Source organism: Mustelus asterias, chromosome 4 (genome assembly GCF_964213995.1).
Source record: "Mustelus asterias chromosome 4, sMusAst1.hap1.1, whole genome shotgun sequence".
In the NCBI taxonomy this organism is placed as follows: domain Eukaryota; kingdom Metazoa; phylum Chordata; class Chondrichthyes; order Carcharhiniformes; family Triakidae; genus Mustelus; species Mustelus asterias.
Window position 1 is genome coordinate 46,807,098 of NC_135804.1, and position 22,270 is coordinate 46,829,367.

Consider the following 22,270-nt stretch of genomic DNA (forward strand, 5'->3'; position numbering starts at 1 on the left):
CTAGCCGGCATTTAGTCCTGAACTAAATACTAAAGTCCATATTAACTTGAAATACTTTGCAACTCTACATTTCTAAGGATGGTTTTCATTAAGCAGAACTCTGAATATGTATATATAAAATATAGAATTCATCGTATTCCAATAACACATTGGAAATTGAACCAATCTGCCTGTCTCTCTCTCTGACTTTAGTCAGAAATATTATCAAGTGTGATCTGGAACCAAGAAATGAAACACAAAGTTCTCAACAAGTCAGGGATCATCTGTGCCGAGAGAAACAGAGTTAATATTCCAGATCAGTGACCTTTCATCAGAATCTTTAATGTTCACTCATTTCCTCTCTCACCACGCATGCTGTTGGGAATTTGTAGAATTTCTGCTTTTAATTTCAAGTTTCTAGCACCCACCCGTATTTGCTTCCGAACTGGAACTGAAAAAATGGTTTTCTCTCTGTCGCAAGGCCTCAAAGGTAAGTTTTCAGAACTCATTCAAAAGCAAACTAATTGTGATCTGATGGAAGAGTAGCTATATACAGAGTGGCACGGTGGCACAGTGGTTAGCTCTGCTTCCTCACGGCGCCAGGGACCTGGGTTCGATTCCCGGCTTGGGTCACCATAGAAACCCTACAGTGCAGAAAGAGGCCATTCGGCCCATCGAGTCTGCACCAACAACAATCCCACCCAGGCCCTATCCCCATATCCCTTCATGTTTACCTGCTAATCCCTCTAACCCTCATACTAATCCACGCATCCTGGGACACTAAGGGGCAATTTAGCTTGGCCAATCAACCTAACCCACACATTTTTGGACTGTGGGAGGAAACCGGAGCACCCGGAGGAAACCCACGCAGACACGGGGAGAATGTGCAAACTCCGCACAGACAGTGACCCGAGCCGGGAATCGAACCCAGGTCCCTGGAGCTGTGAAGCAGCAGTGCTAACCACTGTGCTACCGTGCCGCCCCATCTGTCTGTGCTGGGTCTGCATGTTCTCCCCGTGTCTGCGTGGGTTTCCTCTGGGTGCTCCGGTTTCCTCCCACAGTCCAAAAGATGTGTGGGTTAGGTTGATTGGCTATGCTAAATTTGTCCCTTAGAGTCGGGGGATTAACAGAGTGAATATGTGGGGTTGCCGGCCCTGGGTAGGATTGTTGTTGGCGGAGGCTCGATGGGCCGAATGGCCTCCTTCTGCACTGTGGGGATTCTATAAACATATAGGCTTACAAATATTAACAATCATTCTCCAGCTCAGATGTTAAAACTTTTACTTTAGTATCAGTGCACAAACCTTGTAGAGTCCAGCCACGGCTGGAGGGAGGTTTATTGCCAGCTTCCAGCTAATAGCAGGTTAACCAGATTTATTGCTGTGTGTAAATAACGGCAGATAGTCTCCTGTACTTTGATGGTAAATCTACCTGATCTTCTGGGTCACGCATCATTATACTGGGACACAAATGCAGATAGAAATACTTTCAAAGCAGCAAATTGCATTTTTATGCAGCCGTTTGTGTGGATGTGGGGCATTACGAGGAGTAAAGCAGGGTTAAGAGGGATGGCTGAGCAAATAAGTCAAAATGAGGAGACTTTTCGAGAGAGAGAAACAGGTGGCGAGGTTTGAGGATCAGCCTCAGTCATGGATAACATCCTCTGTGACTGAGCCTAACATATTCTCCCTTCTTAACTGTTCCAGTGTTCACCAGAATTAAGCATTGCCCTTCTCCAGTTCTTTTCCATTCTCTTTGTCCTGTAGTGTTGCCCCTGCCTGGCGGTTCCAGTAAGTGATGATTCCATCCTTCGCTTTTCCTGTTCTTCAATTGCATGCTACTCCTCAGAAACATTCTCCTTAAGTTCTCTGCCCAAAGGTAGGTCCAACCCACTGGTGTACTGAAGAAACTTATCGTGCCATCTGGTTAAGATCAGATCTTTCATCACCACCATGGGTAGGGCAAGGAGGCAGCCGGAATGGGGGTCAAACCCCATGCTGCGGACACCAGTCTGATCCACAGCGGCTGCCCAGCCAGCCAAGACAACCAATGGCCCCCAAGGAGTCTGAGTTCCTGTGTCTGAAGCTGCGGATAGTGGTGGTAGCAGCTCCAATTTCTTTCCATTACAGAACCAACCAGGAATCTCTCCTGCTCCCACAGAAGGATTTACATGTTGATAACCGCCCTGTTTGGCCACTTTATGAATGCACCATCCTTAGCCATCAAGTCTTGGAGTGGGTCTTGAACCCAGAGTCTCTAGCCCAAAGGCAGGGACAGTACTCACCGCACCTCAGGACCTCATTCAGAAACATTACGCATCAGGGTTAGTTTTACATACTGAATGCACCACAACTTTACTGCATCACCACACTCCATGGCATAACCATTCAGGCTGCTCAGGTAACATCAAGTCATTGATGAGTTAGAACTTTCTCCAAGTGAAATACAACAAAGTTATATTTATATAGTACCTTTAACATATTGATACATCCCAAGTCATTTCACAGGAGCATTATAAAATGAAGTATGACAGTGGGTAGAATATTACTGGCCCCCAGGAGGTGGGAATGGGGATAGGGGCAGTAATATTGTGGCCGCCATGTTGGATCAGCTTCCTGACCACTTTGGGGATTTTTGTCAACTGGAATTGGGCAGTGTGTCTGCCACAAAAAGGCAGGCAGCTGACTTAAAATATGCAAAGGCCATTTTACCAAGCTGTCAACATTGTGCAGATGGCAGACCAGTCCCCTGCCAGGTGGGTAGGTTGCTAGTTAGATGGAGGCAGCTTCCATTGGCATCCAGGGGGTTAGGGCTTTTGAAGCAAAGGGAAGGCAGCACCCCTGACTTCCGAGATTTCCCTGAAGAGCTTTCCCTGTCAGCATTCAGACCCTCTGCCGCAGGAATCTCCAGCCTGCCTCAATGGTGATCAATGCTCCTGGTGGCACTGGTGAGGTTACTGAGCAAGCCAACCCTCCAGGAGGTGCACGTCGGCAATTAGTTTTCATCGGCAACTTGTTTTCCCCAGCAATGTCGACCCAATTGACTAAATTCAGTCCATTAGTTCAGACATACTAGCAAACATTCATTTCCATAAACAGCGGCCCGAGAAACAAACTGCCAGGACATGCGACAAGACAGAATATAGTCCCGAAACTTAGTGGGAGGAATTGAACTCCAGGGTTTTCTGGGGGTGGCGGAGGGGTAGAATGTGGATGCAAGGGTTGAATGGCCATTCCACGTATAGCTCTACTCTTGAAGGGAGTTACTCACTGTGAGGTGATCCCGGTGTTCATGAAACGTGTTGCTAAAAATCCTTTTCCTCCTACTGTTACAAATCTGTCCTCACTCTGTCACACCCAGTACATGGGCACCCCTAACTGGAGCAATTTCTGAAGTTTCTATGCATCAACCATCATTTTTAGTCAGGTGTTTGGGGTCAGACAGAGAGAGGACATATCCCCTTTTCTTCTTGCTCTGCCATTTTTCATTCAGCTCATGTCCAACCTTTGTTATTCCTTGCTCTTATACTGTGGCTTGTTGTCTCCTGGAGCTTTTCCATTTTTATTTGTTAGTCTTTTTTTGTGGTGCGGTGGACGGGGGTGTATTTTGTTTTGGGGGGTGGGGGGGGGGGGGAAGGAAAAGGGGGTCTCTTTTGTTCTTGGGGTAAATTGGGGGGTGGGAGAAACTTGAAGAGCCCGAGGGAGGAGGCTTGTGTACTGCATTGGGTAGAATTCCGAAATATTCTGTAACTGCCTAGAGTCTTGGTGGTTAACAAGGGAGACGTTCTGGTCCTTTGGGGACCTGGGTGGGGTTGTTATGTGTGTAAGGTATTGTGAGGGTGATGAGTAAGTACTTTTCTTTTGGGTTTCTCTCAGGGATATGATTAAAGTGTATTAGACAGTGCAGGGCCCAGATAGGGCAAGTAGGGAACAGTTGTTTCCCTTCTCAGGGAGGCATTTTTAGGATAAAAGTCATTAGATTCAGAAGGGATTTGAGAAAATACCTTTTTTATTCAGAGAGTGGTGGCTATCTGGAATGCACTGCTTGGGGAGGTAAATGAAGCCTAAAGTCTTACTACTGTTCAGATCTCAAAGGTGGGCCTTTGAGATCTCTAATATTCCCTATTCTGAAACCAGTGTAGGAAAATGGCGTTAACCCATTTTTAGTGGTAGTTATTGTTGGAGCAGATTTGGTGGGCCGAAAGGGCTTGCCTCCAATGTACGTCTCTATGGTTCTATGACTCTAGGTGGTTAGATGAGGCCTCTTCCCTATGGGTTTCCACCTAGCTCCTGTTCCCGTTTCCTCCGATTTCTTCAGGAGGTGAATGTTATCGAAGTGTCTGGACATTTGATCTGGTGGATTCTGACTTGGTTTAGTTGTAGGGAGTGGAGGGTGATGGACTGAGGCTATGTCAGGTATGTGGGTTTTTTTTTGCTGTACATGTGGGAGAGATGGTGGGTCAGAGGGGGAAAAAAGAATATTGGTGGGTGCCCCTGGGGAGAGGGTAGTGGGTGAGTGGATTCTGCTGTATTTTTAGGTGGTTGGGGAAGGGCGTTTGTTGAGGTGGTGTGTGTTAGGGGAGGGGGCTGTTAGGTTGGGGACTTTTGTTGTGTTCCCAGGGATTGGGTTGGGTTTGAGGGTTTCTTTATAGGGTGGAAAGCTTTTCTGTGGGTTTGGGGAATTTGATGCAAAGGATAACTAGCTCTAGAGTCTTAAGGAAAACCATAGGTCAACCCATTCAAGATTATATATACAGTTCACCTTAATGGCTTTTGTGGATAGGGAGGAACACAAAGGGGGACTTCATTTTCCCCAAACTCAAATCTATATTGCATTCAGAGGCTCCCAAAAGCAAAACTAATCACTAATTGAGACTCATTCATGCATCTTTAAACTTTTATTGTTTGGCTATACAAAGCATACAATTTTATACTGTTGCAAGTTTCAAACTTGCTCTATTAACTAAAGTACATAACTCATTTAGCCTCACACGAGGCCTTTTCAAAACCTTGTTCTGCTGATATTGCACTTTGCATTAAGGCACAGGGAGAAAGAAATCATGGATAACAAGTTTTAGTGCTCCAACAGCAGATAGTTTGTCACATAGCCATCTTAAGAGTAAAAAAAAAATCATCCTTATAGCTTATAGGCATTTACAAAAAGTTTCTATTGCATGCATTAAAGACATTACCTATAAGCAGCGTCCTTGTATCATAATATACAAATGGTTTAACATAAACACTGCATGCAAGTTAAGAATGGCGAGTCTACATGTGGCTCTGAAGCTACTAGGTTTAAATAAAATATATAACTTAACTACACTTAGGATCAAGTTTTGCAAGTCACTTCCACATCAGTATAAAGTCAAAATCATAAATGCGAGTTGGCAGTTTAAAAATAGGTTGATGCAGAATATTGCAGTCTATTATGGCTTTTGCATTAGTGCACAACCCTTTGGCAGAAAGGGGGGCGTCCGACACATGCAGTTTCCTCTTTTTTGCCACATTCTGTACAAGGCCACACTCCTTTTTTTATAAAGGAAGGATCATCCTTTTCCCATTGGTATGAAGGCTGATGAGTCGATCTGTGGGTTCTTACACCAATCTGAGGTTTACACACTGATGGCCAATAAGTTGGCCATTCTTTTCCGACACAGCTCGTGTAGCCATCTCTACAGTTGGGAAAGTCACCAAAGCTTCTCCACTGGGCTGACCGTTAAAGTTATACAGAACCAAGATCGCATCTGCAGGAAGCTGAAAGAGAAAGAAAAAACAAACATTGAAGGATGGTTAGAGATTTATTGATTAAAGTTGGAGAGTCTGTAGCGTGCCGCCTTTATCTTGGCCATAGTAGCACATTTTAGTAACTCCCAAAGTCATCTATTGATTTGTTCCATCCAGCTGGTAAACTTCAAAATGTTTAGCTAAACCAACATTTGAATCGCCGTTGCTACGGAGTATCAATGTGATTGTGTACTCAAAAAGTTGGGCAGTCTTTTATCAAGCTTCCATCTAGATAAATTACTAGGGACCCCTTCTTCTTGGACTTAGTTTGATCAACTATAATGCTACATTAAATCAGGTACAGACAAAGCAGTAGAACTTGTGGAAGTAATGAATAGCCATCACCAGACAGCAAAGTTGCTCTGCAACTCTTCATTAGAAGTTAGTGTCATAAGTAGGCTTACATTAACGCTGCAATGAAATTACTGTGAAAATCCCCTAGTTGCCACACTCTGGCATCTGTTCAGGTACACCGTGGAGAAATTTAGCATGGCCAATGCACCTAACCAGCACATCTTTTGGACTGTGGGAGGAAACTAGAGCACCTGGAGGAAACTCACATAGACACGGGGAGAACGTGCAGACTCCGCACAGACAGTGACCCAAGCGGGAATCGAACCCAGGTGCTGAGGCAGCAGTGCTAACCACTGTGCCATGCTAATTAAATAGAATTGCACAACAGAGAAAACCAGAGGACAAGAGGTAACATTAGCAAGTAAATGCACGGAGATGGAGCCAGCACCATTTTAAGTGTTTAAAACAAAGATCAAGTGCAGGGCATTGAATTTAAGCTTGGAACTGTTAAACTTCAGAAGCATTACAACAATCACCTTTGCCTGAAGTTCAGAATCGTCAGGTCGGCTCAAGCTTAGCAATTTAGAGCTTGGGTGGGCTGTAAACTGGCAAAATTTCTCTGGATAACTCAGCAGAACTAATTCCAAAGTCTGTACTTTTATTTTGTTGGAATACATGGACTTAGAATATCATCCTTCCCAGTAAGGAAATTTCTTCTACAAATGTGGAACCCTTCATCAATTCTACCCACTTATTAATCTCTGGAAATGGGGGGTATCGGGGGGTAAAATTCTGAAGGGCTTTTATTGCCCTCATTGTAATCAAGTATTCACAATTACACAACCCTGTCTTGCTGCTCTTCATATCTTCACCTTCCCAGTCTTGTAAAACTGTAGAGGAACCATCATGGCCAGGGGATGAGATCATGCCAGACCTATTTATTTACAATCCAGTCGTGATTAATTATCCAGCTCCTTCTCCGAATGTATGTGCAAGAAACATTAAACTCGTGCGGAAAGAACCTTTTGTTTAATTTGTTGTGCAGAGTGATTGTAGTGAGAGAGTTACCGTAGCCATGCAAAGAAAAAAAGTCAACTTCTTTCCCGTTTGGAAATACAAAGCACTGCAAAACCACCGCTGTTCAAAGTGGCTGCAGCCACCTCACCATGTCATTGCAGCCCATCATTGGAAGGTGTCAAGAAAGATGATAGCAGTCCCAGAGATGAGGTGGAGAGAGAGAAATAAGAATCCCAGTTTTGAAACACCACTTGAGTGAAGCCTGGCCACAGAGCCAGCTGGGAGGTTTCTCTCTTACCTTGTTTGAAATTTGTAAAGGCGGTCATCTACAAACAGACCCACTCTTTGGGTGCCTGAAACATACTCCTTGCTTGTTCGTTCATCTGAATAAGGCCGCTGTAGTCATCAGGTGCATACTACAGTACAAGTTTGAATACATGCATCAGTCAAAAGGCTCACAGCGCGGCGAGTTCAAACTTCACCACAAATTCCAAACCTAGAAACTTCTTAACCTGGACATTATAACTTGGCGAGAGAGAACTTTTAACTTTTACAAACTATGAATAAGTCAACAGTCTTTTGACTGCAAATCTAAAGGGGTCAAGAATTTAAAAAATTTTTTTTTTTTAAATCATGCAATATGGACAAACCAAATCACACTGACAATGCATTCATACAGATCTCCATTAGACTGATGCATTGCAACACAAGAACTATTCTGATCATGACAGGGCAAGCCAGACATATATCAGCCATATTAAAAATGGTTATACACACATTGTACATGCTATGAGCACTGTATCAGAGGATCCCTACAGCGCAGGAGGCAGCCATTCAACCTACCGAGCCTGCACCGACAACAATCCCACCCAGGCCCTATCCCTGTAACCCCATGTATTTACACTGCTAGTCCCCCTAACACTAAGGGACAATTTAGCATGGCCAGTCAACCTAACCAGCACATCTTTGGAATTTGGGAGGAAACCGGAGCACCCGGAGGAAACCCACGCAGACAAGGGGAAAACGTGCAAACTCCGCACAGACAGACAGACACCTGTCCCTGGTGCTGTGAGGCAGCAGTGCTAACCATTGTGCCACCGAGGCCGTGATATGATGTAAACCTACAGATTATTCATATAATGGTGTAGTGCAGTAAAGATACAATAACATTATATAAAGAGTCCAATGGGATAAAAAAAATAGAAACAAGACAGCAAATGATTCACTTTAGCTATTCATTAATAATGGCACTGTTCTTTTAAGAGTTCAAATTTGGACACCCCAACCTAGATTTGGCATCAATTAACATTTTTTAAAAACATGCTGGAAAAGATCTTTTCTGGCTAAGATGGGAGCACTTCAAACAAATACAGTTCAAGTGATGAAATATGTGGGAAAAAGACTGCTGTGGGCATGTGGACAAATGGGATTGGGAAATGCCAGTTAGATCTTTTCCATTTTCCAAGGCGCTTGAAGCTTAGTTTCATCGCAGCTGTAAAAGCGCAAATTCTCTCCTACCAATGTCAAGATTCATACACGGGAGAAAATTGCTTCAGGCATCTGAAGCAAAATGGAGTCAAAAATGACAATGAAAGCAGATGGTGTACATTCACAAACTCACAATGCAGTCACAATCTGCTGCTGAATCATTAATCCTGGCATAGGCCCATCCACCATTTTAGAATAAACCTTGTGACTAAATCCTGCCCAGCAAAGTACTCTAGGTTGGATTGGCTAGGCTGTGCAAATATTAGCATATTACCAGACCTGCTTGCATAGAATGCAATCATAAAAATGTTTTTTTTGTGGGAGAGGATGGGTGGCAAAGAAAGAAAGATCCATCAGAAAAGAATAAGAAATACAAATGTTAGCTGGAAACCTCCCAGATAAATGACTGAAAACAAACATTTTTATTAACTGAAGGTATTCAAATATTTGTCTGCCTTATGACTCATTGCTGCTGTAGGTTTAATGTGGTACAGTTTCACTCTATAGTCCAGGTGACATACGGGGGGGGGGGGGGGGGGGGGGAATCCAGGATTTTAATCTTAATTGCAAACAAAGATTTGACCAGATTAGTTGGTTTTTTGCCTTCCTTGTAGCTACTTCCTTGGTCTGTTCTAGTTTTGTAAAATGTACTGCTTTGAGACAAGGACTGAAACTCTCCAATGTCGTTAGCCCACTGCCGGTGAGAATGGAGAATTTGGCGCTCAGACAAACTTCCATTCACTGCTGCGGAACTGGAAAATCCCAGCTGCCGGCGAGGTCATTGTGTTGTGACTGTCAGACTGGCAATTTTAATATGTAAAAAAAAAAAGGAAAGTATACAGCTCTGTCAAAGACTACTCTCTGTTCAAACAGCTCAAAACGGCATTTACAAAAACTCGCAGAAAAGACAATCCAAGATGTGCAGATCAAGTGGTTTTAGATTTAAAGGTCTTGAAATATTGCACCATTTTCAGGATAACAACAAACTGACCAAAGGCAAAGACGAGAAGTTTGTCTGAGGCTGGGAAGCAGGGACTAAAAATACTACACACTCCCCAAGAGGGATTATTTTGTTTTTAAGTTTCCCGTGCATACCTTGCAGCTGAAGATAATTCTGCCAATAAGAGTCTGGGAGGTAGAATATTTAGGAATGAAAGTCCACTTGGTTTTACAATAAGCAGAAACTGGATCAGTCCAAACCATGGTTAAAGACAGGGTTGGGACTAGAATTACACAAAATGGCTCCCACGTTGACCTTTCCCCCCCTGCCCATTCAGACACAAAATAAAAATGGCATATTTAGATCTGAAGAAACTGTACACCAGGTAGATGGACTCAGGAATTGCTTGCAACTCTACTTAGTGATGTTACTAAAATGTCTTAAGCTACAAGACAACAGGCAGAACTTGACACAAGATTGTCAAAACTAAAGCAGTCAACAAGATCATGGAGAAGGGTAGCAAATGACAGCAAAGAAAGGAAATTACAGTCAAGAAAGGTGATGCAGAGCACAATGGATTCCTGGATCATATTTAAAACTCATTAAATTTGTTTGGGTGCCACTGTAGTTTTGGAGATGGTATTTATACAATGGCAGGTCTGGTATTACTGCAACTGCTCATTATGGTGCTCACACATGCAGTACAAAAGCCCCACAAAACCAGAAAGGATTCTATACAGGGGGCAGGGAACCCAAAAAGCCCACCACCATCTCGTTTTCCCCCACAGAGATGGTAGAGACCGAACTCCCACTAAAATATATCACCATTGACACCTGTCAGATCAATACCCACAGACAGTGCACTGTAAATTGTACTCCCATTTTCACACGGCCATACCAAACTAGAGGCGGTCCATAATGTATTCACTTTAAGATCAGCACGCCATTCAACACATCCAGGAGAGCAAGAGAAATGGAACGCATGAGAAAAAAAATTGCTCAGTTAGAAATCCTTAGGCCTTCGCAAACAAGTGAACTATAACACAGACAGACACATTTTAAATGTTGTATTGCATTCCTGAAAAAGGAGGCACATATGCAGAATATCCTCAAATCAAATTATGCTCTGGTGGATAGGAAAAAGATCCTCAAAAAAAAGTAGAAAATAATGATTTTTACCTGATAGCCTTGGAAGAAGCTGAGGATGTCTTTCGTTGCAATGTTGTAGGGCAGACCCTGCATGCGAATGAGTGCTCCTGGTTGTGGTAACACAGCATGGGTTGCTGATGTAGCCGCAGCAGCCATTGCCGCTTGGGGAGCTGCGAAGTATCCTACTGTCGTGGGAGATACTGGCGGGCTGGAAGGAAAGTGGTCTTTTGATCAGTCCAAATATTCACAAAAAAGGAGACAGTAGGTTTCCCCAAAATGTTTCCTGGCTGCACAGTTGAGTAAATTTTGAACAGTAAAGTAATAAAAGACATCGCCGACAAACATTCTTGACTAATGGTCCAAGCATTAAATTGCCGGTAACAAGGGAACACAAACACTTACCTTGGATAGTAGGTTGTGTAGTTCATATAAAGCTGAGTGGCGGTGGCCTGAGCAGGATAATAGGCAACTGCGGGTGGTGGGGGCTGTGCTGTCCGTGTTGGAGCCAATAAGGCTTGGGGCTGATAAAGCGCGGCTTCAGCTGGTATTACAGAAGTACAAGGTGAGAATGTTGGGTATGTGGGTGGGGAAAGGCCTGCAAGATGAACAGAAAAAGGGACACATGAGAAAAGCAAGGTAGTTAATCGTCATGCATATCTGACAGGATCCCACATATCTTGGTGCATTATTAGCATTCAAGGTGTCTGAACCCCCACTGGTGGCAGCCATTGCAATGTTGCCAATAAACTCTCAAATCCAGTTTTGCCTTCATGCATATCCTTCATGTTAATTTGGCGTTTGGCTTACCCCTACATTTAAAAAAAAAACTCTACGTGTTCATAATCGTGCAAGTCAAACTCTAATCTGAACATGCATGACATCTTGGATGTTAAGCGCGAGAGGCACCCCAGTGAATGGCCACCTCATCTTCAACTCACTGGGCCAAATCTTATCAGCATCATCTCCAAAAGATGCAAAATCCAATTACCAGGCAGACCTAATGCAGAGCTCCAGAAAAGTACCCCCAAAAGCAACATACTGCCCCATACAATGTCCAATTCCGCCACTTGGTGAAGGGGAAGGAGTTGGGGAGGGTGGGGGGGGGGGGTTAAAAAATAATCAAAACTCCCATTCAGTCTCAAGCCTTGATTAATGAATTATTGATCATGGCAAACCAGGTAAAAGATGAAAAGCTAAACAAAGCCCCAGGCTCCACCTACCACATTTTCAGCATTAGCAGCAAGAGAGCATCAGAATTCAAAACTTACATGGTAACTTACATGGCGGCGGAGACAAGCCACTACGATTTAAAGTGCCACCCATTAAAACATAGCTCATTTCATCTCCAGAACACTGAAAAACTTCCACATATCTATCCTTCATTGTCTTCTTGTGACACTTCTGTGCAACCAGGAAAGCACGGTCTGCAGACTTCATCTGAATGAAAGCATCACCCGAAGGCCGGCCCTGGTGTGGGATAAGAGAGTAGTTATTCACAGATGGAAACAGTTCCTTTCCTCTTTCTAAAAAAAAAACCCAAAATGCACCATTGTAGTCAAGAATACAACAGGATCTTTTAAAAAAGGCATTAAAATATGCAATCAACCTCACAATAAAAAGCAAAGTACTGTAGATGTGGGAGATCTGAAACAAGAATGAAGTTGTGGGGGAAAAGAATACGGCGGGCGAGATTCTCCGGCCTCCCAGCCGTGTGTTTCCCGCCAGCGGGAGGTGGCGCGTTGTTTGCTAGCGGCAGGATTCTCTGGTCCCGCCACCGTCAATGGGAATTCCCATTGACGTCACCCCACCCCAGCAGGAAACCTGTAGACAGGGGTGCGCTGCTGGTGGGAATCGGAGAATCCCGCTGGCATGAACAGCCAGAGAATTCAGGCCAGCAAGTCTAGCATCTGTGGAGAGAGAAACAAAGTTAACATAGAGTCCAATATGACTCTTGTGCAGAACAGTTCAAAGGAGTCTTGATATTGGACTCAAAATATTGACACTGTTTCTCTCTCTCCACAGATGCTGCCAGAGCTGTTGAGTTTTTTTCCAGCGCTCTGTTTTTAATCACAAACTCAACTGGTTTAGCTTGAAGTCAACCCCTTGATCTTGACCCAACTTGAAAGCAACTCAAACTAAGGCATTGGTCACAGTTCAAAACACAACTAATCAATATTAAATTCCCATTCTCAAAGAGAGCCTGCTTCCTATTAAGGGTGGGGGTGGTTATTGAATTGAAGAACTTTATCTCCCCTACCTTTATTTAGAGGCTACCCCTCAAGGCACAAGCAAAACACGAGAAGTCAGAGGATATTGGTGCAAGTTGCTGTGGTGCTTTTTCCTATTCCCACCTATTGGTTGTGGAACTGCTTCAAAGCACGGGCAGTTTTATGAATCAGTTAAAATCAATTAATATGCAAATTAAATAAAACAATTTATGCTAAATAGACAAAAAAAGTTCAAGCTCAGGATTTGCCAGTATTCCCTTAACATGCCCAAACAATGCTTTTTGAATATTTTACAGGCTATTATTTTCTATGTAGCACTCAAAGTTGATTTGTCTACTGTTAATTTATTTTAAATGGCAATTTGAACAAACACTGTGAAAGCTAAGCAGCAGTTAAGTTTGACCTATTTTATTAAAATCTGAGAAGACAGCACATTCTAACACCTCAGTATATTAGTTCATTTGACACGATTACTTAAACTATATAATTTTGATTTGATTTATTGTCACATGTATTAACGTACAGTGAAAAGTATTGTTTCTTGCGCACTATACAGACCAAACATACCGTTCATAGAGAAGGAAACGAGAGATTGCAGAATGTAGTGTTACAGTTATAGCTAGGGGGTAGAGAAAGATCAACTTAATGCAAGGTAGGTCCATTCAAAAGTCTGACAACAACAGGGAAGAAGCTGTTCTCGAGTCAGTTGGTACGTGATCTCAGACTTTTGTATCTTTTTCCCGAAGGAAAAAGGTGGAAGAGAGAATGTCCGGGGAGCGTGGCGTCCTTAATTATGCTGACTGCTTTGCCAAGGCAGCGGGAAGTGTAGACAGAGTCAATGGATGGGAGGCTGGTTTGCGTAATGGATTGGGCTTCATTCACGACCTTTTGTAGTTCTTTGCAGTCTTGGGCAGAGCAGGAGCCATGCCAAGCTATGATACAACCAGAAAGAGTGCTTTCTATGGTGCATCTGTAAAGGTTGGTGAGTCGTAGCTGACATGCCAAATTTCCTTAGTCTTCGGAGAAAGTAGAGGCATTGGTGGGCTTTCTTAACTATAGTGTCAGCACGGGGGAGGGGGGACCAGGACAGGTTGGTGGTAATCTGGACACCTAAAACCTTGAAATTCTCGACCCTTTCTACTTCGTCCCCGTTGATGTAGACAGGAGAATGTTCTCCTTTACACTTCATGAAGTCGATGACAATCTCCTTCGTTTTGTTGACATTAAGGGAGAGATTATTGTTGCCACACCAGTTTACCAAATTCTCTCTCATTCCTGTACTCTGTCTTGTCATTGTTTGAGATCCGACCCACTACGGTGGTGTCGTCAGCAAACTTGAAAATCGAATTGGAGGGGAATTTGACCACACAGTCATAGGTGTATAAGGAGTATAGTAGGGATAAAGTAGGAGTCTAGCAACATAAATAGTGCGATTGTGAGTATGTGGGAGTTGGAACTAGCAAATATCAAGGAAGAGGTTAGTAACAGACCATAGAAGGAATCTCATACACTAAATCCTGACGGTGCCTATAGCATATATATGAATAGGGTTTTCGCTATGGCTGCAAATATTGAAGGATGGTGGACTGACCACGTTTCTACATTGCTAACTCCAGTTGTACCAATATTCTGTTCGTTAAGTATTGCTGCAAAAATAAAGCAAGTCGGCTCACAAGTACTTCCCTGCCTAAACATGTTTGGACTCCCAGCTAGTCCCTGCAATCATTATTTGTTTTGCTCTGTGCTTAATTCATTAATCTCTAGGCATGTTTGAAGACGAGAACCTTGGGTTAAAATGGGACGAGACAAGTGGTTTCATGCAACTTTCCATTCTGAATTAGAATGTTAAATTTAAAGCATAAATTCAAGTTCCATATTGGTGTACTTGCAATTAGTAACCAGCAGACAAGACTGGGTTTGGCGTGGTCTATTTTTCAACGCAGAACAAATATCGATGGAGCTTTGGCATGGGAGCGGAACGAGCCAATGCATTCATACACAAAATCAGGATTGGTTCACTTCAACAACCAACCTTTCCCTTTCTTGCTCTCGCAATTTCAAATATACACTCACGTTCACATTAATGCAAAATGTTAATTGATAAAGTTACTAGTCATTGAGGGGCTGAAAGCAAATCCAGACTGAATATTCTGAGACTATGTAAATTGCCAATGTGCATATGCATACAGTTTTGTACAGACTAAGGCACTCAGAGACAAGGACTCAAATCCCACCACAGCATCTAGCGGAATTTAAATTAAATTAATAATACTGAAATTGGTAACCATGACAATTATCACCAACTGTTGTAAAAAACCCATCTGGTTCACTAATGCCCTTTTGGGGGAAAGGGTGCCTTCAGATCCCCAGCGTGGTTGACTCTTAAATGCCCTCTCCAAGATGGCCTAGCAAGCCACTCAGTTAAGGGAAATTAGGGGTGGGTAATAATTGCTGGCTTTGCCAGTGTTGCCCATGTCCCATGAAAGAATTTAAAAAACACCATACACCTTGTTTGCAAAGCTCAAACACTCTCAAACATGGCACCTTCACTCCTAAAACTCTCATGGAACAACTAAACCCATCGGGCACTGACACATTAGGGAGGTTTATTAGGAGACTTCAATGTCACCTTTCTCTTCCAACTTCCTCCCCAAGGGAGGAGGATTACCCACTAACCAAAACTCTCCACTAAATTACTAATATAGTGGCAGTCAGCTCACTGAACTTAAAACAGATTTACATAGAAAAAAATTCATAATTCAGTTAGCACACTTGAAATAAAAGCCATTTATGTTTAAAGTCGAGAGAACCTTATGGCAGCTTCACAAATGCCCTTTTACCCAATCCCAACTAGCAGCTTCATTGTCAGAGGGTAAAAATATTACATTAGTGGCAGTAGATTGAAAATTACCTGTTGATTTAATACCATGTGAACACCGTGAGGTTTTATGTCAATGGTAAATTCACCCATAAAGTCTAGAATATCCTCAATGGTTGCTGTGTAGGGAAGACCTCGTAGACGTATACAGTCTCTGGCATGTCCTGTGGCAATGAACGGCTGAGGTATCACTGGGATGATAGGAGCTGGGAGTGTTGAAATTAGCGGCGTAGACATGTACCTATTTAATACCTGGGACATTGGGAAGAAAAGAAAACAGTTGGAAGGAGCTTTCATGTAGAAATTAAGAAAACTATATAGCATTAGAACCATAGAAAATTACAGCTCAGAAACAGGCCTTTAGACCCTTCTTGTCTGTGCCAAACCATTTTTTTCCCTAGTCCCACTGACCTACACTTGGACCATATCCCTCCACACCCCTCTCATCCATGAACCCGTCCAAGTTTTTCTTAAATGTTAAAAGTGACCTCGCATTTACCACTTTATCCGGCAGCTTATTCCACACTCCCACCACTCTGTGAAGAAGCCCCCCCTAATATTCCCTTTAAACTTTTCTCCTTTCACCCTTAACCCATGCCCTCTGGTTTTTTCCACCCCTAGCCTCAGTGGAAAAAGCCTGCTTGCATTCACTCTATCTATACCCATCAAAATCTTATACACCTCTATCAAATCTCCCCTCATTCTTCTACGCTCCAGGGAATAAAGCCCCAACCTATTCAATCTCTCTCTGTAACTCATCTTCTCAAGTCCCGGCAACATCCTTGTGAACCTTCTCTGCACTCTTTCAACCTTATTTACATCCTTCCTGTAACTAGGTGACCAAAACTGTACACAATACTCTAAATGCGGTCTCACCAATGCCTTATATAACCTTACCATAACACTCCAACTTTTATACTCGATACTCCGATTTATAAAGGCCAATGTACCAAAGGCACTCTTTACGACCCTATCCACCCGTGACATCACTTTTAGGGAATTCTGTACCTGTATTCCCAGATCCCTCTGTTCAACTACATTCTTCAGAGTCCTACCATTTACCCTGTACGTTCTTCTTTGGTTTGTCCTTCCAAAGTGCAAACTTGTCTGCGTTAAATTCCATTTGCCATTTTTCAGCCCATTTTTCTAGTTGGTCCAAATCCCTCTGCAAGCTTTGAAAACCTTCCTCACTGCCCACTACACCTCCAATCTTTGCATCATCAGCAAATTTGCTGATCCAATTTACCACATCATCATCCAGATCATTGATATAGATGACAAACAACAATGGACCCAACACCGCTCCCTGCGGCACACCACTGGTCACAGGCCTCCACTCAGAGAAGCAATCCTCCACAACCACTCTCTGGTTTCTTCCATTGAGCCAGTGTCTAATCCAATTTACTACCTCCCCATGTATACCCAGTGACTGAACCTTCCTAACTAACCTCCCATGAGGGACCTTGTCAAAGGCCTTGCTGAAATCCAGGTAGACAACATCCACCGCCTTCCCTTCATCCACTTTCCTGGTAACCTCCTCGAAAAACTCCAATAGATTGGTCAAACAAGACCTACCACGCACAAAGCCATGTTGACTCTCCCTAATAAGTCTATCCAAATATTTGTAGATCCTATCCCTTATCACACCTTCCAATAACTTGCCCACCACCGACGTCAAACTTACTGGCCTATAATTACTGCAAAGCTACTCCAACAAAGAGGCATTGTAGCCATACTTATATTTCAGCTCTGTTCGTGTGAAGCTCGGACGTTGTAGTGCAAGGCTCAGAAGTAGACTTGACTTGGAAGATCTTGCTTTGCATTATTCCTTCAAGCTGTACCAGCCCACTTTGCTGCAGAGATCCAATGAGTCTTGGTTCCAATCTGTAACTCCCCAGCACCTCATCCTAACATTACAATCACACTGTAAATGCAGCACGAGTGCTGCATAAATCAGTACGAGGAAATACTTAGCCCATATTATTCCGGAGAGACTTGGCACAATTAGATTTTGTAAAAATCTATGTTACATAAAAATACCAAACATTGCATCGCTCAAAACATCCACATCCTCTCTGTCAAAAAAGGAATGTCTTTTTTTTTAAAAAAGGTTAGGGAAACAAATATCAAAAATAAAAAAGCCAGAAAAGATGAAGTTTATTCAATGTTAAATTTCAGTTATCTGGCATATTTTCTCTCAAGATGTTGAATTTTTAAACTAACCCATTATCTGAAAAGTAGCTGTTAAAATGGTTCCTCAACAGGACAAAATGTACCCCAGAATTGGTTAATCATCACTGACAGTAGCTTCTACTCACTGGGACTCCCAACTTAAAAAGCACCAATTAACATTCATGAGCCGAAACTGAACTTTTAAAGAATATTATTTCATGTTCCGGACTTGAATTGTTTGGCTGGCAGTAAACAAAGCCAAAGTAACACTGCGCAACAGATTAGATTCAAAAAGGAAAGGTTTGCGTGCGGCGTTAGGGGACTAAGAGCTGGCGCAGGCATGATTGACTAAATGGCTTGTTATTTGCCATACAATTCTATGATGTGGAGATGCCAGCGTTGGACTGGGGTGGGCACAGTAAGTAGTCTCACAACACCAGGTTACAGTCCAACAGGTTTATTTGGAATCATGAGCTTTCAGAGTGCTGCTCCTTCCTCAGGAGATTATCTTGCAATTGTGTCTTCGCCTATATATGCTGTGTTTGTGAACTAACCTCTACTCACCTGATGGAAGGAGCAGCGCCTGCGATTCCAAATAAACCTGTTGGACTTTAATCTGGTGTCATGAGACTTTTTACTGTACAATTCTATGACTTCAAACAGAGGACAGTCGGCACCAAATTGGAAGAACTTACAGAAAATGTGAGGCGAATTGGGAGAAGGGGAGAACATAAAATGAAAACTGTTTATCCACTCCAATAGTTGTTGCGTCAAGATCATACACGTCCTCAGGAAGACTAACCTGTTGTACTTCTGCCGCAGTGCTTCTGAACAGTTCGATGTAACGCTTTCCTAATATTTCCTTGTGCTTTTTAAGTGCATTTTGTGCAAACTCCTCACAGGCAAACAATACAAAAGCATCCCCTGTCGGCCTTCCATCGGGGTACTTAACAAAGAGGAGCCCCTCCTTGCCACCTGTAATGGGACACTCATTTCCAAAAAAGCCGAGGACATCATCTACAGAGGCTGTGAAAGGTAGTCCACGCATTCGTATTATAACTTGGTTCTCCTTCGACAAGAATTGTGCCACTTCATTCGAAGTACCTGCATTGAAAAGCAATCTTTCAAAATGGTATTAACAGTGCAATAATTATGTAGCCACCTTCCAATTGTCCCAAGATAGAAAGATCAGCAAGTACAGCAAAGTCCCAAGATTAACTGCAGAAGGAAATGATAAAGTGGCAATTTCAATGATTCTGATAAGAAATCAATAAAAAGGACAAACCTGGAGCAGATTACAATGGTCACTCGAATCCCAAGACGAGTTTACTGCCTTGTAATCACTTCAGGGCTTTACTGAAAACAGCTGTCCAATGAGAACAGGTTTAATCATTTTACTGAGTTACTGCCGCCAGGAGAGAGAAAAAAAAACCAAGGCTACTACATGATTGTGTTAACTGGACTCTTGCTTCATAAACCAATCTCTTGGGCAAGGGATTATTATTGGTAAATGGTAGGCAAGGCCAAGAAAAAATTCAGCCAGAAAAGTCTACCAAAACATAGAAACATAGAAATAGTGATGTTTCTATGTTTTGGTAGACTTTTCTGGCTGAATTTTTTCTTGGCCTTGCCTACCACTTACCAATAATAATATTGGTAAGCAGCCACACTTTTAGTAATGAACATTAGGGTGCTTATTTGATGAAATAATTCTGATTTTTATTCTATGTTTTCATTTCACTATGTTAGGAACTAAACTATCTTTCCCCTCCCCCTCCCTACCCCTCCCCCCCACCCCTCCTCCCCCCCCACCCCCAATTTTAGAAACTAGATTTAGCAGCACATTCAGGTTTCACATCTCACTGCCCATTTCATTTGAAAGAGAGGTTTTAAATCTCTGCCAAAGGGATGTATGCCATCTTGGTTTCCAGTCAGAAATTAGGCTCCAAATTTTGCCACATTACTTGGGATCATGAGTGAACTCAACATGCCCAGATTCAAGGACAGAAGGTACGAGTTGCCATTATGGTAGCAACGTACACATTTCCCCATCCTGAAATGGAGAATGAGACTCATTCTGCAAAAATAAAACCTTTAAAGGTAGATTTGAGGTATGTTTTAGGAGTTGATGTCTGTCACATTATATCTCTACCCTGTTTGGGCAGAGTTGCCTCACATATTTCTGCCCACATTGGCAGCATCATCAGATCATTCAACTGATGAAAGGGGTATCAAAATTCCAACCAGTTCCATCCCTGTAAGCAACAATTTCCTCTCCACTAGCGGTTGCCAGAACTACAGAAATGAGGCCTACAGATGCTTTAGCAAGGGCAGTCTTTGCATGCATGGGTTCCACTGAGGGCTGGTATCTACGATGGAAGTATATACCTCATTTTCACCCAGATTTACTTGCACCTTTCGCTTACTACCTCTTTCTCCAACCCTGCCACTGCACCACCCACCCCAGCACAAACAGGCAGATGATTCAGCAGTATCGCTGCCGGCATAAACTCATTCTCGCTAACTGGAGATGCTTTTCACCCAAGACAAGGGGCATTTTCTTTTAAAGCAGAGACGTAACCCTGCATGGCCGTGGTTACGGTGTGCAGCAAGACCGAGGATTAACTGGGAATGCACCAGCCTGAACAATATCTAAAATTGATCCTTGGTTCAGTATTCAGGGGTGTGGACAATGAGATTAGAAACCATTGATCTGCCAGCATTTTTTAAATTCTAAGTTAATATTCCATTGGATTGTTCTTTTAAAAAAACTTACCTCCAGCAATTTTTAAGAACTCTTCCCCAGTAGCTTTGTATACCTAATGGAAATTAATTTTCACAATCAACCATTCATTTGAGCTTTGCCATTTAAAGTATAATTATAAAGTTACTTCATGTGCGTGCCCACCTCAATGTATCTGCTGCCCATGTGATGTTTATGCCTTTCGAGTGCAAGGTCTCGGTGTTCCGGATTGATGAACCTGACCAGTGCTTCTCCGTTTCTTCTTCCTTGCGAGTTGAGACACAGCGCCACGCCACCTCTACAATAAAACCGGTGAATTGCCACTATAAAACTATTCGCTGATTCATTCCAACCACAAATCTCAATCTTCAATCCACTATAACACTTATGACCCAGTTAGGGATGGGTAACATTGAAAAATAAATTGGAATACCTAGTCTTAAATGGAATTATGCCACAAGATTTCACTTGCTAAAGAAAATACCAACTGTGTCTTTAAAAGAAGTTAAACAAAACAAGCACTATTAACTTCACAATATGATTTACTTTTCACTTCCCCCAAGGATTCTCTTAAGACACAGTAAAAGTTATTTACTTCTGTAGGATCACCCAGGAGTATACCAGAGTCCTCTGGAGAATTCTCCTCAGCTCCAACTTGGAGGTAAAGCTTTCATTTACCATCTCTGACTGCGGATGTCTCAGTCCCAAGTTCTGGTTACTTTTCCAGTATTTCCAATCTAATCTGCTTGTTATCTTTGCCTCAACGCACTGGGGGACCACTGTAGATTCTTTTACTAGTTTCAAAGTAGGTAAATCTTCCATTTTCAGTTGCCTCACAAATTCAAACAGAGATTAAGCCTCATCTGCACTCCACAGTGAATGAAGTTATTTTTCTTTAAACTGCGCTTGCAGTGCAGGTCTGACAAACATTTATTTTGACCATTGCACTCAATGACCTGCAAACCACATGAGGTCCAAACTGCAACTAACTCTCAATACATCCAGATAAATTGACACCAGATAACCTCCTTATGCTCCACCCCTCTCAGATATAGCTCGTTCTGGACTATTAATTAATCTATCCCTCATTCATAATTTCTTCTTTAATCTGATTAAATAAATGGGCGTTGCAATCCTTCAGGGTTCAATAAATATTTTTAAACTATGATGAAAATGAGGAGGTGTAGGATAGAGGGAAAGTTGGCCGATTGGATAGGTAACTGGCTGTCTGATCGAAGACAGAGGGTGGTGGTGAATGGAAAATTTTCGGATTGGAGGCAGGTTGCTAGCGGAGTGCCACAGGGATCAGTGCTTGGTCCTCTGCTCTTTGTGATTTTTATTAATGACTTAGAGGAGGGGGCTGAAGGGTGGATCAGTAAATTTGCTGATGACACCAAGATTGGTGGAGTAGTGGATGAGGTGGAGGGCTGTTGTAGGCTGCAAAGAGACATAGATAGGATGCAAAGCTGGGCTGAAAAATGGCAAATGGAGTTTAACCCTGATAAATGTGAGGTGATTCATTTTGGTAGGACTAATTTAAATGTGGATTACAGGGTCAAAGGTAGGGTTCTAAAGACTGTAGAGGAACAGAGAGATCTT

At 42.7% G+C, this 22,270-nt stretch overlaps 1 protein-coding gene across 4 annotated transcripts in view; it reads right to left on the bottom strand.

Moving 5' to 3' along the window:
* Window positions 1-4,805: 4,805 nt before the first annotated feature.
* The window catches only part of esrp2 (epithelial splicing regulatory protein 2), a 35,554-nt gene continuing 18,089 nt past the window's right edge, over window positions 4,806-22,270 (bottom strand). Inside the window, exons 8-16 of one of the 4 annotated variants that reach the window (XM_078210914.1) lie at window positions 20,837-20,969; window positions 20,705-20,747; window positions 18,731-19,032; window positions 15,790-16,008; window positions 11,919-12,117; window positions 11,053-11,245; window positions 10,681-10,858; window positions 7,372-7,489; window positions 4,806-5,732 (exon numbers count right to left, since the gene is read on the bottom strand). In XM_078210914.1, the coding sequence (XP_078067040.1) occupies window positions 7,400-7,489; window positions 10,681-10,858; window positions 11,053-11,245; window positions 11,919-12,117; window positions 15,790-16,008; window positions 18,731-19,032; window positions 20,705-20,747; window positions 20,837-20,969 (1,357 nt within the window). In that variant the 3' untranslated portion in view covers window positions 4,806-5,732; window positions 7,372-7,399. The remainder of the gene's footprint in view (window positions 5,733-7,371; window positions 7,490-10,680; window positions 10,859-11,052; window positions 11,246-11,918; window positions 12,118-15,789; window positions 16,009-18,730; window positions 19,033-20,704; window positions 20,748-20,836; window positions 20,970-22,270) is intronic. The other 3 variants (XM_078210915.1, XM_078210916.1, XM_078210917.1) reach the window with 3 other exon arrangements.